General features: G+C 65.0%; 1 protein-coding gene across 9 annotated transcripts in view; it reads left to right on the top strand.

Annotated features, from left to right (window-relative positions):
* The window catches only part of Kcnt1 (potassium channel, sodium activated subfamily T, member 1), a 52,886-nt gene extending 40,851 nt beyond the window's left edge, over positions 1-12,035 (top strand). For 6 of the 9 annotated variants that reach the window (XM_005408541.2, XM_013506735.1, XM_005408544.2 and 3 more), the window contains 12 exons: positions 592-764; positions 977-1,048; positions 1,165-1,299; positions 1,389-1,500; positions 4,305-4,406; positions 4,611-4,694; positions 4,785-4,907; positions 5,094-5,114; positions 5,702-6,029; positions 7,162-7,224; positions 9,960-10,044; positions 10,148-12,035. In XM_005408541.2, the coding sequence (XP_005408598.1) occupies positions 592-764; positions 977-1,048; positions 1,165-1,299; positions 1,389-1,500; positions 4,305-4,406; positions 4,611-4,694; positions 4,785-4,907; positions 5,094-5,114; positions 5,702-6,029; positions 7,162-7,224; positions 9,960-10,044; positions 10,148-10,268 (1,419 nt within the window). In that variant the 3' untranslated portion in view covers positions 10,269-12,035. The remainder of the gene's footprint in view (positions 1-591; positions 765-976; positions 1,049-1,164; positions 1,300-1,388; positions 1,501-4,304; positions 4,407-4,610; positions 4,695-4,784; positions 4,908-5,093; positions 5,115-5,701; positions 6,030-7,161; positions 7,225-9,959; positions 10,045-10,147) is intronic. The other 3 variants (XM_005408543.2, XM_013506738.1, XM_013506736.1) reach the window with 2 other exon arrangements.
* Positions 12,036-17,334: the final 5,299 nt, after the last annotated feature.

Genomic DNA, 17,334 nt, shown 5'->3' with positions numbered 1-17,334 from the left:
GCTGTGTCCCGCCCTCGTGAATGGTGGTCTGAGGCCCCTGCCGACTCGGGAAGGTGCTGCAGGGTGTGCCCATCGCTTGGCCGAGCCTCCATAGTGCAGCCTGCTAGTGCTGGGCCACCCCTGTCCACTGTGCTGGGCCACCCCTGCCGATCCTAGAATGCATTTCTTCTGCCCTACTTGAGAGCTGAGCTCCAACCACGTCTGTGTCCCTAAGGGGGAGGACCAGCCTGCTGACCGCAGTGCAGGACATGACTTGGCGTCTGGTCCACTTCAGCCCATGCCAGATGGTCTCAGTGGCCTTGTGGTCCTTGGTGACAGCGCCTTCCCACAGGAGCCTCCCAGGGGCTTATCCTCCATTCTGGGTCTTTGTGGTTATTTTTTTGGTTTTAGGTATTTTGGGGGGGCAGGGTCTCACTGTGAAGTCCAAGCTGGTCTTGGACTCACTGTGCAGCCCAGGCTGGCCTCAAATTCAGGGTGACCCTCCTGCCTCAGCCTCCCAAGTTCTGTGATTACGGACGTATGCAATCGTGGTGGGCCCAGGCTGTAGGCAGGTGGAGCTGGCCTGGGTGGCAGCGTGTGCTCCGCCCCCAGGGCTGCAAGCACAATAGCTACGAGGACGCCAAAGCCTATGGGTTCAAGAACAAGCTCATCATTGTCTCCGCGGAGACGGCCGGCAACGGGCTGTACAACTTCATCGTGCCGCTGCGCGCCTACTACCGGCCGCGCAAGGAGCTCAACCCCATCGTGCTGCTGCTGGACAACAGGTGGCGCTGCTGCGCCGCGGCAGCTGCGTCGTCCTCCCCTCCCCTCCGTCTCGCGTCCCAGCCCAGGGTCTGGTCTCGGTGGTTTGCTCTGAATGCCCTGCTGGGCCCCAGTCTCCCCTGGGCTCCAGTGGCTCCCCTGGGCCCCCTGCTGCTCTGGAGTGGGGAGGGTGGGATGCAGAGCAGGTGCCACCTCCCACCTGCTGTCCCTGCAGGCCTGACCACCACTTCCTGGAGGCCATCTGCTGCTTCCCCATGGTCTACTACATGGAGGGCTCCGTGGACAAGTGAGGCCGGGGCCACAGTGGGCCTGCACCCCGCATGCCACCGTGCCCCACGATCCCCGGGTGGGCAGTGGGCGGGCGGGCAGCGGAGTCGCAGCCACGGCTCCTCCCGCCCGCAGCCTGGACAGCCTGCTGCAGTGCGGCATCATCTACGCCGACAACCTGGTGGTGGTGGACAAGGAGAGCACCATGAGCGCCGAGGAGGACTACATGGCTGATGCCAAGACCATCGTCAACGTACAGACCATGTTCCGGTGAGGGCCGTGGCGGGGCGGGGACCGCACTGTGACCCCAGCACAAGCCCGGCGGGCCCAGCTCACGCCCACGGCCTGACCCCGCCCAGGCTCTTCCCAAGCCTCAGCATCACCACGGAGCTCACACACCCCTCCAACATGCGCTTCATGCAGTTCCGCGCCAAGGACAGCTACTCGCTGGCGCTCTCCAAGCTGGAGAAGGTGAGTGGCCGCAAGCAAGGCTTCTGGCATGGGGATGGGCCGCTCCCCTGAGCCCATGGGTCGCCAGTCACCGCGGGACCCTCCTGCCCTCCTCCAGAGGCCGAGGCTGGCTGTCTTGCTGGTCCTCGGTCAGCATGGGGCCCCTCTAAGTTACCGTTAGATTCCCAGAGCCTGCTGGGCCCCAGGCGCTTCCTCTGGCCGTCCACTGACCACTGGGGACGGAGCAGGGCCAGGCCCCAGTCACCTGCTCTGCTCCCCCTTTCTCACTTGGGGGCTCCGTGGAGGGTGGCAGCTGGGGTCAGGTGTGGAGCCCAGGACAGGCCCACCAGGGTTGGGGACACTGCAGACACAGGGCCCAGCGGGCGCTTGAGACCCTTCAGCACACGGTCCCTGTCAAGGTGTCCCGGTGCCTCCTGCCTAGGCCAGTGGCAGTGCCACCTGCCCACCAGTGGCAGGCGCGTTTGAGGGCAGCCGGAGGCTCAGGACCCAGCAAGTTGCTGCAAGAGACCTTGCTGCTCCTCATGAGCTGTAGTCACCAGGCTGGGCTTGGCGGTGCCGTGGCCTGTGTGGCCGGCCAGAGAGAACCTGCTAGCGCCACCTGCCTGAGCTGGGACTGACTTTATACACACGAGTTCCACTCAGTCGGACCCAGGCCCTAGGGACGCCGGCTTCCGGCTACACTCGAGGAGCAGGAGGTGCCTTTGTGGGAACCCTGTCCCTCCCTAAGCTGGGCAGACTTCACGCCCCAGGAGGAGTCACACAGGGCAGTTCTGCCTCCTCAGCCACACCTGGGCTTGCACTGGGGCTGAGGAGGCCTCTCGGCGGCACCCGGAGACCAAGCCCAGGTCAGCGTACATGGAGACAGCGCCCACAGCTGTCCCAGAACCAGCGCCACCTCCCCAGAAACAAGTCTGGCTCAAGCAGCCTGGACAGGGAGGTTGGCGGATATGCAGCAGCCTGGCACTGCCTGGCCCTGTGGACGTCAGCAGCCGTCACCACTTCCGCCCAGGCTGGGCAGCCAAGCTCCTTCCCTGGGGTGCCGCCCACCTGCTCCTCCACCTCTTGATAGTGAAGGGCTCATCCAGGGGTTCTAATGCTAGGGATGGCAGAGACCAGCTGGGGTGGTCCGTCAGGGTTGCCAGCTCTCAGGGCGTGGCTCGGGATGGGGTGTCAGGGTCTGTGGCCATATGGTCCCTGGTGGGTGCCAGGCCTGCTGCGGGGACAGGGCCCTCATCTTCTGGGCTTGGAGTTCCCAGGTCCCTTGGGTCTCCAGACATGATATTCAGCGCACCCGGAAGCTTGAGACCCTCTTTTAAAAGAAACGTGATTTAGTTGAATATAAAAGCACATTTAAGGAAATGCGTATTCCATGGCCTAAAGTAACCCTGAAAAGCTAAAGAAGAAAGTTTTGAACGAGACGTCACCCTGAGCTCCTGTGGCCGAGCCTGTGTGGAGCGGGTTCCCCCGGGGAAGAATGGGCGGCCGCTGCTGCCCAGGGTCGGAGTCCATGAGACGCCCTGGATTTACCTCCAAGCCGACGCGGAAGGCGGAGTGGAAACCGTTTCCGGCATGGAGATGAGCGTGCCGTGGTGAGAAGGCTGTGCACGAGTGTGTGTGGATGGCCGGGACACCGAGCCAAGCGTCCACTCCGCAGCACCCGGGCGGCCTTGGCGTCACGCCGCATCCCGGCCCCACTGCGTGGGGACAGCTGCGTGGACACAGCTGCGTGGACGCCACGCGGGAGGAAGAGGCGCGGCCCTGGCCGGAAGCAGGGAGGGCTCCGCGGGGAGCGTGGCGCCGCCTCCCTCCTCCTGCTGGGACTGTCACCTGGGGTTCTTCGGGGTCCAGGGAGGCAATGGTTTTAATGTTGTGGGTTTCACCGTCCCTCTCCTCCCCGGCCGTGCCGATCTGGGGTCTCTGTGAATGCGGGGTCAGTGTGCCCTGTTCTGCACGGCGACGCCCCACACGCCCGATGCCACCTTGGGCTGGAGGGAGGTCTCACTGGGCGCCTGGCTGTGTGCCTGGAAGCTGCATACCTCTGAGCTGCCCCACATGGCCACAGATGGGTGAAGAAGGGCCCGGAATCCGTCACGTGCCAGTCCCAGCGCCCGGGGAGGTGTCTGCTGCTGTGGCAGAAGGGACTGTGTGTGGGAGAGGACCAGGGCTGGCCACGCGGGCCCCACAGGTCACCGTGGCTTTTGGAGAGGGAGGCAGAGACAGGCGGGGGCTGCCGGGGCTTGGAGGATGGAGGCAGAGGCCCTGGCTGGGGTCACGGAGGCGCCCAGGACGTGACCATGGAGCTGCCTTGCTGTACAGGGTGCAAGGCCCCTGACCTGGCCTTCAGGAGGAGGAGACGCCACTAAGTTTGTGGCAGCCCCAGAGTCTCGTGCTGCAGGTCTGCTGGCTCCGGGAGGGTCCTGGGCACCACGTGGGAAGGGCATGGCAGGTGCCCGCTGGCTCACTGCCCCACTCCTGCCCATGCCTGGCATCCTCTGTGTGCACAAAGTGCCGGTCAAGATGAAACTGCTGGGTTAAGAATCTGGGGTTGGGGTTCAGCTGCGTGTGAGCCTGGCCTGGCACGTGAAGCCTTGGGTCCCCTCCCCCTCCGCCTCCCTACCCCATGAAGCGAGCCTCAGGCTGCCAACTGCGGGGGTGAGGGGCACAGAGCAGGAAGTGGTGCCCCTCTGGGTCCCAGATTGCCCCTCCCCTGGGAGTGTGCTGGGCACATAGCCCCTGGTGGGTGCTCGTGTGTGTGCTTGCGTCCGTGTGGTGGGTGCGGGTGTCTGAGGCCCCCTCTCCCACAGCGGGAGCGTGAGAACGGCTCCAACCTGGCCTTCATGTTCCGCCTGCCGTTTGCCGCTGGCCGCGTGTTCAGCATCAGCATGCTCGACACGCTGCTCTACCAGGTCAGTCGGACTGCAGGGCGAGAGGCCCTCCATGCCCCTCCCTGGCCTGCACCCCGCTGCCCTGGGCTCAGGGTTGGGCTTTGGGTTCGGGTTCCACGCGTTTGGCTGGACCTCGAGCTATCCCCGGGTCTGGGGCTGCCCTGCGCTTGTGCTCAGGCAGGGGCTCAGGGCAGGCAGTCACTGGCCGCCTCCTGCACCCCGCAGTCCTTCGTGAAGGACTACATGATCACCATCACCCGACTGCTGCTGGGCCTGGACACCACACCCGGCTCTGGCTACCTCTGTGCCGTGAGTGTGGGAGGCAGGGCAGGCAGGGCGCTGGCTCGGTGCTGGGTTTCCGGCGGCCAGCGGCGCAGGCTCAGGGCCAGGCCCTTGCAGATGAAGATCACGGAGGACGACCTGTGGATCCGCACCTACGGCCGCCTCTTCCAAAAGCTCTGCTCCTCCAGTGCCGAGATCCCCATCGGCATCTACAGGACCGAGTGCCACGTCTTCTCTGAGGTGGGCTGCAGGTGGGCGGCGGGCGGCATGGCGTGGGCTGCACCCAGGGGCCTCAGAGCCACAGGGAGGGCCGAGCCCCGTGCGCTGGAGCCCCCAGCGGGCGACCTGCCCACCGCCCTGACACTGGGCACCGGGAGGGGCCGCAGCTGCACCCCAGGCCCCAGCCCAGCCCTGTTTCCTCTGCAGCCCCAAGACATCAGAGCCCAGGTGAGCACCCGACTCTGCCCAGGGCCCCCTCCCCTCAGGCGTGTGGTGGGCACGGTGTCCAGGATGCGCTGGCCCTGAGACAGCACAGGGCTCAAGGGCCCTGGCCGTCTCCTGTACTGGTGGGGAAGCTGAGGCTGGAGTGAGTCTCAGTAGGTATAGCTGGCCTCCCCCGGGCCACCAGCGTGTATCCCCACGGTCTGCCCCAGCCTCCTCACCCCAGCAGCCCTGGCCCTCTGAGGTGCTTCCCGAGGGGTCCCCACGTCTTCCCCAGCATGGGTGCCCACCGAGCTATGCCCAGTGCCCAAAGCTGTGACTGCGACAGATGGCTCCCTGTCTGCAGATGGGGAGGGTGAGGCACGGGGGATGATTCTGGGGAAAGCCAGACCCACAGAGACGCAGGTTTACCGGGGCCAGGGGACGGGGCAGGCTGGGACCCGCCCTTGGACAGGTCTATGGCGGGGTGTGTGGGCTCAGGCGGGGACCCGAGGCCCCGCACCGTCCTGGGCTGGAGCAGAAAGGCTTGCGAGCCCCGGGCCTGGCCCAGCCTCCCCAGCCCCAGCCCCAGCCCACGGCCTCTGCCCGCCCAGTCTCAGGTGTCGGTGAACATGGAAGAGCGTGAGGACACACGAGAGGCCAGGGGTCCCTGGGGTGCACGGGCTGGGCCTGGCGGGGGCAGCGCCCACGGCCGCCACACAGGCAGCAGCGACCCGGCCGAGTACCCTCTGCTGCGGCGCAAGAGCCTGCAGTGGGCCCGGAAGCTGAGCCGCAAGGGCTCCCGGCCCTCGGGGAAGGCGCCCTCAGCTGAGTGGGCCGGCCAGCAGCGGCTCAGCCTGTGCCGGCGCTCCGAGCGCCAGGAGCTCTCCGAGCTGGTCAAGAACCGCATGAAGCACCTGGGGCTGCCCACCACCGGCTACGGTGAGCGCCGCCCACCCGGCCCTGCGTGGGCAGCTTCCCGCATGGGCTGGCGGAGGGCACAGGGGTGGGTGGGCTGTGTGGGCCACAACCTATTCTCTTCGCCGCTCTGGGCCTGCCTTGGTGTCCCCGTCTGGGCAGGGAGGTGTGGCTGAGCCTGCAGCCGGGGCAGGATGAAGCCCAAAGCCCGCATGGGCACAGACAAGCTGCCCTGCAAGGCCTGCAGTGAAGGAGTCCGTCCCAATGCCACAGCACGGGGTCTCCACCACAGGGACAGGGTAGTCATACCAGGGTGCCCCCTCTGCTAACCTCTCCGGGGCATAGGTAGCTGCCATCTCTGCTGCCGCGGAGTCTGCCGGCACCCCTGTGGGCCAGCTCACACAGCACCCTCTCGTGGGCCTTGCTTAGGGACATGCATGATGGGCCCAAGTGCCCAGCTGGCAGAGGCCTGTCCCCTCCACTTCCCGTGGAGCTGCTGCCTCTGCCAATGAGGACACAGGGCCTGGCCCCCACCCCTGGCCTGCGCCTCTGTTCCCCACATCCCCCCTCTGGCCTGGCCTCCCTCGGGCTCCACGTCAGGCCCAGCTATGGCTTAGGCTGCTGCTTCTTGTGTCCGCCATGAGGGCCAGGCCCTGAGCCCCAAGTGGAAGGAGCTGCCCAGGGCCCCCAAGGCCTGGCATGCTGGGTGCAGGGTGGCAGTGGCTCCTCCAAGGGTGACTCACAGGGACCTCTCCCAGCCACAGCCCTGGGGACTCCGGAGGCATCACCATGCCTGCGCCAGTGTCCCTTGGCATCCCTGCCTGCTTCCAGAGAGCGGCCACCAGGGCTCAGAGTGGGTCCTGTTCTCTCAGCCCATGGTGGGCACGGCACAGGGAGAGTGCAGTGCCTGCCCTGCACCCCTTCGGCCCCCAAGATGCTGCATACCCACAAGAGCCCGGAGCCAGCCTGCTTCCTGTTGGCAACCCAGAGGCTTTCCAAGGTGGCTCTTGCTGGCCGCCACCGTCGCCACGACTGTGGATGCCTCCTGCGCAGCTGGCCGCTGTGCTGCCCGCCCCGCCGTGTCCCCGCCCCGAGGCTTGCTGACCTCTCTCTCTCTCTCTCTGTTTCTGTCTGTGCCTCTCCTGTGTGTTCTTAGAGGACGTAGCAAATTTAACAGCCAGTGATGTCATGAATCGGGTAAACCTGGGATATTTGCAAGGTAATTCTGCCCTGGCGGACACAGACTGCTGCTCAGGGGACGTGCCAGCCGGTTGCTGCCCCGGCTGGGCCAGGCAGTAGCAGGAGAGATGAGAGAGGGCCAGGCCTCTCCCTGGCAAGCAGGGCCTGGGTGTGGACGGTCCCCCGGCTGGACCTCGTGCCTTCCTTGGGGTCATCTGTGCTTGTGCTGGTCCAGGGCCGCTGGAGTGTGGCGCGTGCCTACCAGCCAAGCCCATCCGTCCTGCTGCAGAGGACGAGGCTGACCTCGCCAGGCCCTGGCACTGGCAGGATGCCACCCAGGTGCCTGCAAGCTCTGAGGCCAGCCTGAGGGAGGCTGTGGCCCCTGCCCTGCAGCACAGCTGGGGGAGCCTGGGCTGGGACGGCCCTGCCTGGATTTGGGGGGCTGCTGGGGCCAGGTGGATGTGGTGCCCACCTTCCACTGGGGTTTCGAGATTAGGATTCTTTGGCTGAGACGAGGCTACCTATACCTACTCCTCCCTGGGTGTCCACCCCAAGGCCTTGGAGCTCAGGGCAGAGTCCAGGCCCGGGCTCCTGGCCCCCTGAGGGCACTGGGACCTTCCAGGGCAGGGAGGCAGACGTTGACTCTGGTGAGGCCCTCTGAGGGCGACCACAGGGCAAAGCCTTGGCAGTGCTCCCCACTCACCTCCTCCTCAGCCCGCGGCTTGGTTCATGGAAGAGCGCCCTCTGCTGGGCACCTGGGCTCGGCCCAGGGCTGGCGGCTTCCATGAACTGGACGCTGCCTTGCGCCTGGCTGTGCCGCGTCCCCATGGCTCCTGGGCAGGTGGGCAGCTGCAGACCCTGAGGGTCACCAGACCTGCCTGTGCCTGCAAACGGCGCTTCCTGAGTGACACCCGTGTGCTGGCGGGGGAGATGGCCCTCGAGCCCAGGGCAGAGGTTGGAGCAGCACCCTGTGAGCAGACAGCTGCTGTTGCCTGGGCCAGGATGGAAAGCAGGGCAGGCAGTCCTGCTGGAGGGCACCCCAGGGTGGGCCTCACCGCCAGGCCCTCAGGGTGCAGTGAGGCGAAGGAAAGTGCACCTGGGCAGGGGAGGCTCTGGCTAGGCCAAGGACGCGGGCACAGTGAGCGGGGCACAGGGCGGGGCCTGAGTCCCAGAGTGGCAGGCAGAAGCTGGAAGAGGTGGGAGGAGCCTGTCATGCTGGGCGAGGGTCTGGGAGCAGGGGCCCAGTGGGTACCTCTGCCACCGCTCCTGAGAGCCAGGCCCCACGTGTGGATGGGGATGGCCACTCGGAACAGCACAGCCCGCCGACTGACCCAGCAGAGTGAACGCACGTGCCAGGCGCACCCAGTACCCAGTGCCCCAGGAAGCACAGAGCCCGGCTCGCCCTTGAGAGCACGGCCGACTGGCGCACGGTGGGACTGGGCTGTGCCCTGGGGTGGCGTGCTGGTGGCTCTCGTTTGCGGGGCGCCGCTGTGCCTGCCGCGGCATGGTTCCCTGCTGGTGGCTGTGGTCTGGGTGCAGGGCTGGCAAGAAGCACCTGCACCATCAGCTGCGTGGGGCACATGGTCTCGGGTCCACGCCCCCCACTCGGGGTCAGCAAAGGGCCTGGGGAACCTGGCAGGGGCCAGAATCACCGGCTGTGTACCTGGGACAGAATGAGCCCCCTGCTGCGGAGGGGCAAGGTGGTCAGGCTGACCCGCCCGTCAAGGTCCCCCCTCTGGTCCCCGAGGACCACCCCGCCCTCTCCACATAAACTCTGACCGCAGCAAGAAAGCCGCAGCCCTGACTGACACAAGGTGGCTTCTGCGCCCCACTGCAGCCACAGCTCCCCAGCCTGCAGAGACCCTGGCCCTCCCAGGCAGCATGGCCCGCGCGGTCCCCCAGCAAGGATGTGCAGAGGCGAAGTGGCAGGGTTGGGAGGAGAGACGTCCTGTCTTGGGCCACCGTTTTGTCTTCTTGGGAGTCCAGGGCTCCTTTAGAAAGGAGCAAACAGGCAAACAGGCCAGTGGGCTCAAGGCCACGGCCAGCACGCTGGCCACACTTCTGTCCCTGGGCTTGGCCGGGGCACTCTGCCAGCCGAGTGCAGATGTCTAAGAGATGACCAGAGTTTGTCGGGAGCCATCCTCACCGTGCGGGCAGCACCACAGCCACCGTGTGCCCTAGGCTGCCTCCCAGGGTGGGCAGACCCCGGCCCTGGCCCTGGCCCTGGCCCTGGCCCCTGGCAGAAGGGTCCTATCTTAGAGCCGCAAGCTCAGTACGTGCCCTGGACTGGGGTCTGAGACAGGGCTGAGCCCATAGAGTGGGGGAGGCTGACCAGGGGAGGCTCCGGGATGCGGTGCTGCAGAGCAGCAGGAAGGGTGTGGAATGGGCGGGGTCACACTGGCACGCCGGGCTGGCTGTGCAGGTGTGTGGGCGTGTGGCCTGTGTGGCACACACAGGGGTGTCGTGTGAGGGTGTGTGGGTGTGTGTGTGGGCAGTGTGTGCTGGCATGTGTGAAGTGTGTGCTCTTGTGTGGGTATGTGTGTGGATGCCCACTGCCTCTGCTCAGCCCACCCTGCTGCGATGGCCCCTCTGCTGGCTGCCTGGGCCAGCTGAGCTGTGAGGTGTGGCCAGACCACGGCTGACCTGCCTGTGCAGGGAGGATGGGACAAGTGTAGCAGGCCGGCAGAGAAGAGCCTCTCTGCCTGGGCTCGGGGTCCTGCAGAGCCGCCAGGGCCAGGGCCAGGTGCTGATGCCGTGCGGCTGTGTCCTTCGCAGATGAGATGAACGATCAGCAGAACACCCTGTCCTATGTCCTCATCAACCCCCCGCCCGACACGCGGCTGGAGCCCGGTGACATTGTGTGAGTGGGCCGCCTCCCCCGCCGGGCGTGGGGTGGCAGGGGCCTGGCGTGGCACGGGCAGAGAGGTCCCGCTCCTCCAGGGCCCTGGTGTCCTCCTCCGCAGGTACCTCATCCGCTCTGACCCGCTGGCCCACGTGGCCAGTGGCTCCCCAGGCCACAGGAGCAGCTGTAGCTACAAACTGTCATCCTGCAACCCCAAGACCCGCGACGAGACACAGCTCTGAGGCCCAGGACCTGGCCCCATGGGGCCACAGCCAGGACTCGGAGGGAGCAGCCCTGTGCTGCTGCAGCCACAGTGGCTGTGGTGGCTCCTGGGACGCGGCTGCAAGGAGGCCTTGTGTGGGGCCAGGAACGGGAGGGCCTCCACCCGCTCCCCAGAAGCTGGCGGGAAGCCTTTTTAACCTGTTTTTACAAATCTGTATGACCCATGTCTCTTCGCAGCTGTACCGCAACTCGTGACCAGGACCCGGCAAAGGTGAAGGGTGGTGGCCAAGAGGGGACAGGTGGGGACTGGACACCACCGAGTCTGCTGCCCTGCACGGCCACACCCGGGCGCTGCTGGAGGCTGGGCAGGTGCCTGGGACCTGGTGCAGGGAGCCTCATGGCCCACATGGGACCTGCCCGTCATGCCAGTGATGTAAAGCTCCTACAGGGCTTGGGTGTGGAGCCTGTGGGCAGCCCTGGAACAGTGCGAGGGCACCCCCTGCCAGCACTGAGCCTGCACCTCCATGTAGTCAGACCTTCCTGACTCCTACATGAGACTTCCTGGCCGGCTCTTGGGGACGTGGCCTGTGCTACACTCTTCTAAAGCAAAGCCTTGTTTCGAACCCCGACACAAGAAGCACAATTAGCCCTGGCTGCTAGCCGCTGTCCTCGGCCTCCACGGTCTCCTCCAGGCCGGGTGCCGGGGTGCCCCTCACCCAGCACCTGGTAACCCTTGCACTCTGCAGGCTACGTGTTCCAAGGCAGCTGCCCAGGCCCTCGGGGCTCTGGCCCAAGGCTGGAAGACACCTGGGCTCCCCTTTGTGAGGTTAAAACACCCGCTGTGGTCTCCGCCTGACCTAGACCCAGCCGGCACAGCCCTTCCAAAATGCGGGCATCAAACCCCGTGTGGCAGGTCGGCAGCGTGGCTGGGGCGGAGGGCACGCCTAGTGTCCAGGAAGCTCCCTGGGGCAGGAGACCCCTAACAGGCCTGGGACGGGCACAGCTCCTCTAGGTCCAACAGCTGTTGGGGACCCCCTCCTTTAGGGGAGAGGGCTGTGCACCTTACCTGTGTCCATTTCGGGTACCCCAAGAGGCTGGGGTGAAAGGAAGGGCTCCTGACATCAGGGCAGCTCAGGGACAACAGGGCAGTTGCTGGGGGGACCTGCCCACCAGATGGGGTGGCCCGGGGCCAGGCTCCCCAGTGCATGCCTCGGACACACGTCCAGCTCGTGCCCCCACCCTGGCCTGCCTGGTGCCTGCTAAGCAAGTGCCTAGAAGTCCTCAGCGCAGCATTCTTAGGGAAGAAAGGGCCCAGTGGCCTCAGGACAGGGAAGCCCCGGGCCCTAATGGAGTGGCAACATTGACCCTGGGCTGGGGTGGGCAGGCCGCCCCGGCTGGGCAGAGGTCACCAGCAGCTCCAAGGAACCCCCAGCTTTGTGCAGCAGGACGAGCCGAGCCTGGCCTCAGTGCCCTCAGCCACATCTGTGCCACGCCCCAGCTCCGTGTGCAGCCACCTGACCGGAAGGGCTGCTGTCCCTAGGGGCCAACCCCACTTTGGGCTCGGGCTGTAGTGGGAGGCTGTGGACAGCGGCACCCTCCTGGTCCCTGGTGGGGGCGGGGGTGGCTCCCGAAATGGGCATGCCAGGGGCCTCAGCTGCTGAGGACACCAGGCCCTGGACAGGGTGCCCTGCTGCACCGGATGCCGGGGGTGTACCCCTCGCTGGCCAGGACAGCTGTCCTGCGAGATGTCAGTCACCAGCCCAATAAAAGCTGCCTGTGCACCTGAAGCTTCGGGCTGCCCTCGGCTTCCACCCTCTCCATGTTCAGGCTGGGGGGCATCTGGTGCCTCTGGGTGTCCTGCGTCTGTTCACGGATGGCCCTGGCACCAAGGAGCCTGGCCGTCCCCGCCCACCAAGGTCCCCGCAGTTCCCTGCCTGCCAACCCCAAAAGCTCTCCTGAGACACTTGTTGGCCGAGCTGGCCGCCAGGGCTGCGGCTGCCCAGGAGCTAGGACTTTAACACCTGGCGGGAGGATTTTTGAAACACATCATATTAGTAACAAGCTTTTTATTCTCCTGACTTTCTCAAAAGCTGTTGGCTGAGAACAAGTGCCTTGGGCACTGCTGCTGCTGCTGGTGAGGGAGCGCTGTCACGGCTCCTGCCACCTCCCGGAAGCCACAGAAAGGCTCGCTCAAAGCAGCCAGCATGTCGAAAGCGCGTGGGCTCCCAGGAGATGTCCAGTGCAGCCGCAGGGGGCAAGGGAGGCGCAAAGGGTGGAGGAGCTGGCCTCTGCAGTCTCTGCCCACTCACACCCCACACGGGGGCAGAGCCGGCAGGCATGCCACACACAGCAGTCCCTCAGCCGCCACATCCATGAAAGGCACGGTCCCCACCCAGCCTCTCTGACCAACTTCGAGGGCTCAGGATACGCAGGCGCGGGCCACAGCTTCCTGGGCATTCTGCCTCGCAGCCCCCTGCACAGGGGCTGGGCACCCACCTTCACCCCCTGGGCTGGGGCTTGGGTGGCCTTGGGGCATTGGGCACAACTCAGAGCAGGGCCGGAGCCTCCCCGCCACAGTCCCACCGCCCACACGGCAGGGGAGCCTGCAGGCTGGGCCCGGTGACCACCCTGCTCATGCCCCAGGGCTGTGCAGGTCCCTCTGAGCACATGCAGACGGTGCCCGCCTTGCGGAGCAGTTTCTTCCACAGCTCCCCAGCGGCCTCTGCCCTCTCCTGAGGTGCATTCACTCGCCAGCTAAGGGCCCCTCGAAGCGCTCAGGGCGGGTGACCTTGCAGCAGAACGGGCTCAGACTGCGGTCAGGTTCCACGGGAGTTTCAGCTCCAGTGGGGGCCGCAGCTTCCCAGGGGACCAGACCCTGGGTGGGGCTCCCTCAGCAGTGCTGCACCCCAGACCTCGCAGCCAAATCCACAGGAAGCCAGGAGACTGGCACAGCTGCTCTCCTCAGCCCGAGGGCTGCACACAGGTGGGCCGGCTGTGCACAGACAGCTGTCCCAACCCTGCCCCTTTTCTGCCCAGGACCCCACGCAGGCTGCCTCACCCCGCTGAGAGTGACCAGCGAGGAAGCTGGGGTGGAGGGGGCTCCGGCAGTGGCAGGGCCAGGAAGTGGCAGCCGGATGCCGGCCACAGCCCCCCTTTAAGCCCCAGCCCTGCCCTGCCCAGCCTCTGGCAAGTCCCCACCATGTGACTGGTGGGTAAGGAGGCGTCCTCCCTGCAGGCAGGGCCTTGGCGAAGCCCAGCGCTGTCCAGGTGGCCACGGGGCAGGCCCCCTCTGGATCCCCACCATGGTCCTGCACCCCCACCCCCCGCTGTGGTAGGGGTGGGGACCCGGACAGCCCCTCCTGAGGGCCTCCCCTAGAGGGTGAGCTCCAAACCTCCACTGGTGCCAGGCTTAGCAGCATGGCACCAGGCGGCTGTGTCCCTCTGCTCCTCAGCCCTGCCGCAGCTGCTGGCTGGTCACTGTCCCCTCCCCTCCCCTCAGAGCAGTGCCCTGCTGGCCTCCCGCTCCTGCCCCGCCCCCCGGCTGCCCTCTTCTGTGTGGTGCTGTGGTCCTGGGGCCCTGTACCTGTGTCTCCCCGTGCCCGTGCCCACGGATGCCTGGGCTGCAGTGAGTCAGTCTCCTGCGAGTGAGGAGGCACCAGTGCATGCAGGGATGGGCGGGGACAAACGTGCCCAGGGCCTCCCTAAGGGACCCACCCCATGTGGCTCCCCTATTCACTGAGCTAGAGGGTACGCTCCAGGCGGTGGCCCGTGCTGGCTGAGCCTCTGACCCGAGGGTGGAGCTGCAGCAGGCGCAGTGGCCTCAGGCTGAGTGGACGTGCATCTGCCACCCTGTTGGCCAGACTGCCCGCCCCAGGACCCCAGCTCCTGGTCCAGCCCAGCTTCCCCGACTGCCCTGTGTGCCACAGCAAGGTGGACGCAGAGCAGGGAGTTGGGCGGCCACGTCAGGCCTGGCCCTGGAGACCCCAAGGCCGGCAGGGCAGCACCCTGCTCGCCAGCAGCCTCGGCCTCCCTGCAGCGGGTCTGCACACCCCCCTTGCCCCAAGCTGCTCCCCACGCCTCCAGGCGCCAGCACCCTGAGTGAGGAGCACAGAGGACACACAGAGGACAGCGCCCAGCTCCCCTGGGCTGCCCACAGGGAGGCTGGGGTCCTCTGTCCTCTGCGCCCACCCAGCGAGCCCTCCTGCCCCAGGGCATCCCACAGGAGGTACAGTGCAGATGGGGTCCCCCGGGACACTCCACCCTCCACGCCAGCAGGTCAGGATGAACCAGGGCCTGAGGTTCCTGCTGTCCACCTCAGGCAGCCTCAGGCATGGGCCTGGTGTCCAGTCTCAGCAGGCTTGGGCCAGCTGGCAGCCTGGGCACAGCAAGCCTCACTCGAAGACAAGCAGGGAGGCAGGCAGAGCTGGCTCTCACTGGCCCAGGCATCTGGCTGCAGAACTCTACCTCCGTCCCTCCATCCCCAGCTGCTGCCGCCTCCCTGGAGCTGCCAGCTTCCACAGGCACCTCCCAGCCTCCCCGGCACAGGGGGCAGATCCTTCTGCTGGATGGGCGAGGTCCTGCTGAGGCCACTTACTGCATCCTTCCGTGTGGATTCCTGCTGGCCAGCAGACTGCAAACTCCCAACAGGCAGGCTGGGTGTGTCACCACGCAGACCCTGGGACCCGCTGCACACACAGCACACAGGAACTGCTCAGTGAGCAAGTCATGTGGGGCGAGACGGGCCGGCCAAGGTCCTCAAACAGTGGGGCATGGCCTAGTCCCTGACTCCTTCGTCCCTGGGATCTTGTTATGAAGTTGCTTCCTGAGCAGAAGGCCCGTGGGAGCCTGCGTTAGTATTCAGCCTGTGTCACACATCCACTGTCCCACGGGTGCCTTCAGGGAGGTCATGGTGCACGGGACGAGAAACCAAGTGGTTGGCCGTCATAGGCAGTGGTCAGCGCTCCATGCAGCAGAAACCCGGCGATGGTGCTGTCGTGGGTACCACCCGCTAAGGCCAACTGCGCCCCCACATTTGTATGCTGGGGCCCTGGCCTCCTGCATGTGACCACCGCTGACTGCAAGGCCTTCAGAGGGAAGGAAGCTAAGATGCAGTCATGGGCGCGGCCTCGCCCAATCCAGCTGTCGTCCCCCTAATGAGATCGGGACACAGACACCGTGTGAGGACAGCACTGCCCAGCCAAGGGGAGGCCTCAGAGGAACCAGCCCTGTGTCGCCGCGACCTCAGAGCCCAGCCTGCAGGACGCCTGGCCTCCAGGACTGAGTCTGTGGTGCTGCTTACAGCACAAGGCTGTAACCTCCAGGACAGCCCAGCGCTTCTGAAGGGGAGGAAAGGCAGGCACACGCTCCAGATTATTTTGTGTTGCCACCATAATTTTGACAACAAATCTGTCAGGAAAACATCACAAATACATGCTGTCAGCAAGCCAAATCCAGCAACAGAAAAGGATCACACAGAGTCAAGCCTGCCCATTCCAGAAATAAGGCCAGCCTGGGTCCCGGAAAATCAGTGGACCAACCCACCACGCTAAGGGAAGAAGGCAGAGCCACACGGTCCGCTCAGCAGACGTGGAAACCCACTGCAGCGCACGGAGCAGGGAGGACTGTCTGCAGCCTGCCAGGGAAGCCCGCAACACGCAGGAGCGTCGTGTCCGTCCTAGATGTCCAGACGCGCCCAGCGATGTTAAAAGAAGTAAAATGTCACCTTATAAACACCTTTTTGCTGAAGTTCACGGTAAGTCCTGTCTTTCGGGAATGGCATGGTGCTGCCTGTACTCGTCCAGGGGTTTGGAGGGTGCGCGGGAAGCAACTGCTGAAGGAGTGAGTGCGTTTGCACCAGGACACGTTCACACACATCTTTCTCTGTGTATGCAGTGTACACGAGGGGCGGGGAAGTCCAGGGCTGGTGACCTCTAGTCCCAGGTGCAAGAGGCGGCCCGTGTGCGATGAAGTAGCCAAGTCGGCACACGCCGGACACTTTGTGCTGAGACCCACAACGAAGCCTGCCCTCTGTACACGAATTCTGGATTTAGCCGTCTCTAACGTCACACACGCCTGTGTCTGTCCGCTGGGCTGACAGCAGAGAGCAGGAAGTGAGGCCAAAGCGGTCATATTCAGAAGACACCTCAGCCGAGCGTGGGGTGCACACCTGTAACCCCAGCACTCAGGAGGCTGAAGCAGGCGCTCACCTTGAGTTTGAGGCTAGCCTGAACTGCACAGCGGAACCGTCTCAAAAAAAAACAAAACAAAACAAAAAAAAGATACCTCAGATTACAGCCACAGCTACATGTACCATTTTATTTATCAGCGCTGCATGATAGGAGGCGAGTTCTTATATGAAAACCTAGCTCTAGATATGTAGAAGGGCTTAGTGTATTTAAAAGCAGAAGCAGCAGAATAACACTTTGTAAACAGCTTCCGTAAGCTGACAGTGACTCCTGTGTTTGCAAATAGAACGCAACTGCCTCTGGGAATAAGCCACCTCTGGGGAAAGCAGTAAGAAATGTGTGCTGTGTTCCAAACACGTCGGTTTCTTTAAAAGCGCTCGCAGCTAAGCACGTCTGTGCACACGATGGAAGGATGCTCCCGAGATTTCCAGGACTCCTATGAACCCACGCAAAACCCCACTACCCAGAACAGCCCCATTAAAATGAGCCGAGGAAATAAGGCTGCTCACAGAGGACGCACCTGACGAGATGCGCGCCCCTTCGGCCGTCAGGAAGCAGCTGAGCACCTGGCAGCTGCAGCGAGCCTGGGCTCCCAAGCCTGCGGGTACAGCGGCCGAGCGGCGGCCCTGAGGTCCCGGCCCTGGATGCAGCTTGGGATCCCCTGCTGCAGCCCCAGCACTGAGACCGCCAGCCTGGGCTGCACAGCCAACCAGCAGTGCGCCTCCAGCGAAGGTCTTGGGTTCTGCAAAATTCGCTGCCACCGTTCGAGGCTCCTCACCCTCGCCTGTCGTGTGGCCTCAGCACCCAATGGGTATGCTTCGAAGCACTGGCCACGCCTGGGCAGGGGCACACGCGGCACCTGGACGTCTGTGGATGAACAGCTGGGCACTGCCTTCCCAGT

This window comes from Chinchilla lanigera, unplaced genomic scaffold, assembly GCF_000276665.1.
Source record: "Chinchilla lanigera isolate Chin_1 unplaced genomic scaffold, ChiLan1.0 scaffold00112, whole genome shotgun sequence".
NCBI lineage: Eukaryota > Metazoa > Chordata > Mammalia > Rodentia > Chinchillidae > Chinchilla > Chinchilla lanigera.
The sequence above is the reverse complement of the archived record's forward strand: the minus strand, read 5'-3'. Positions and strand labels throughout refer to the sequence as shown.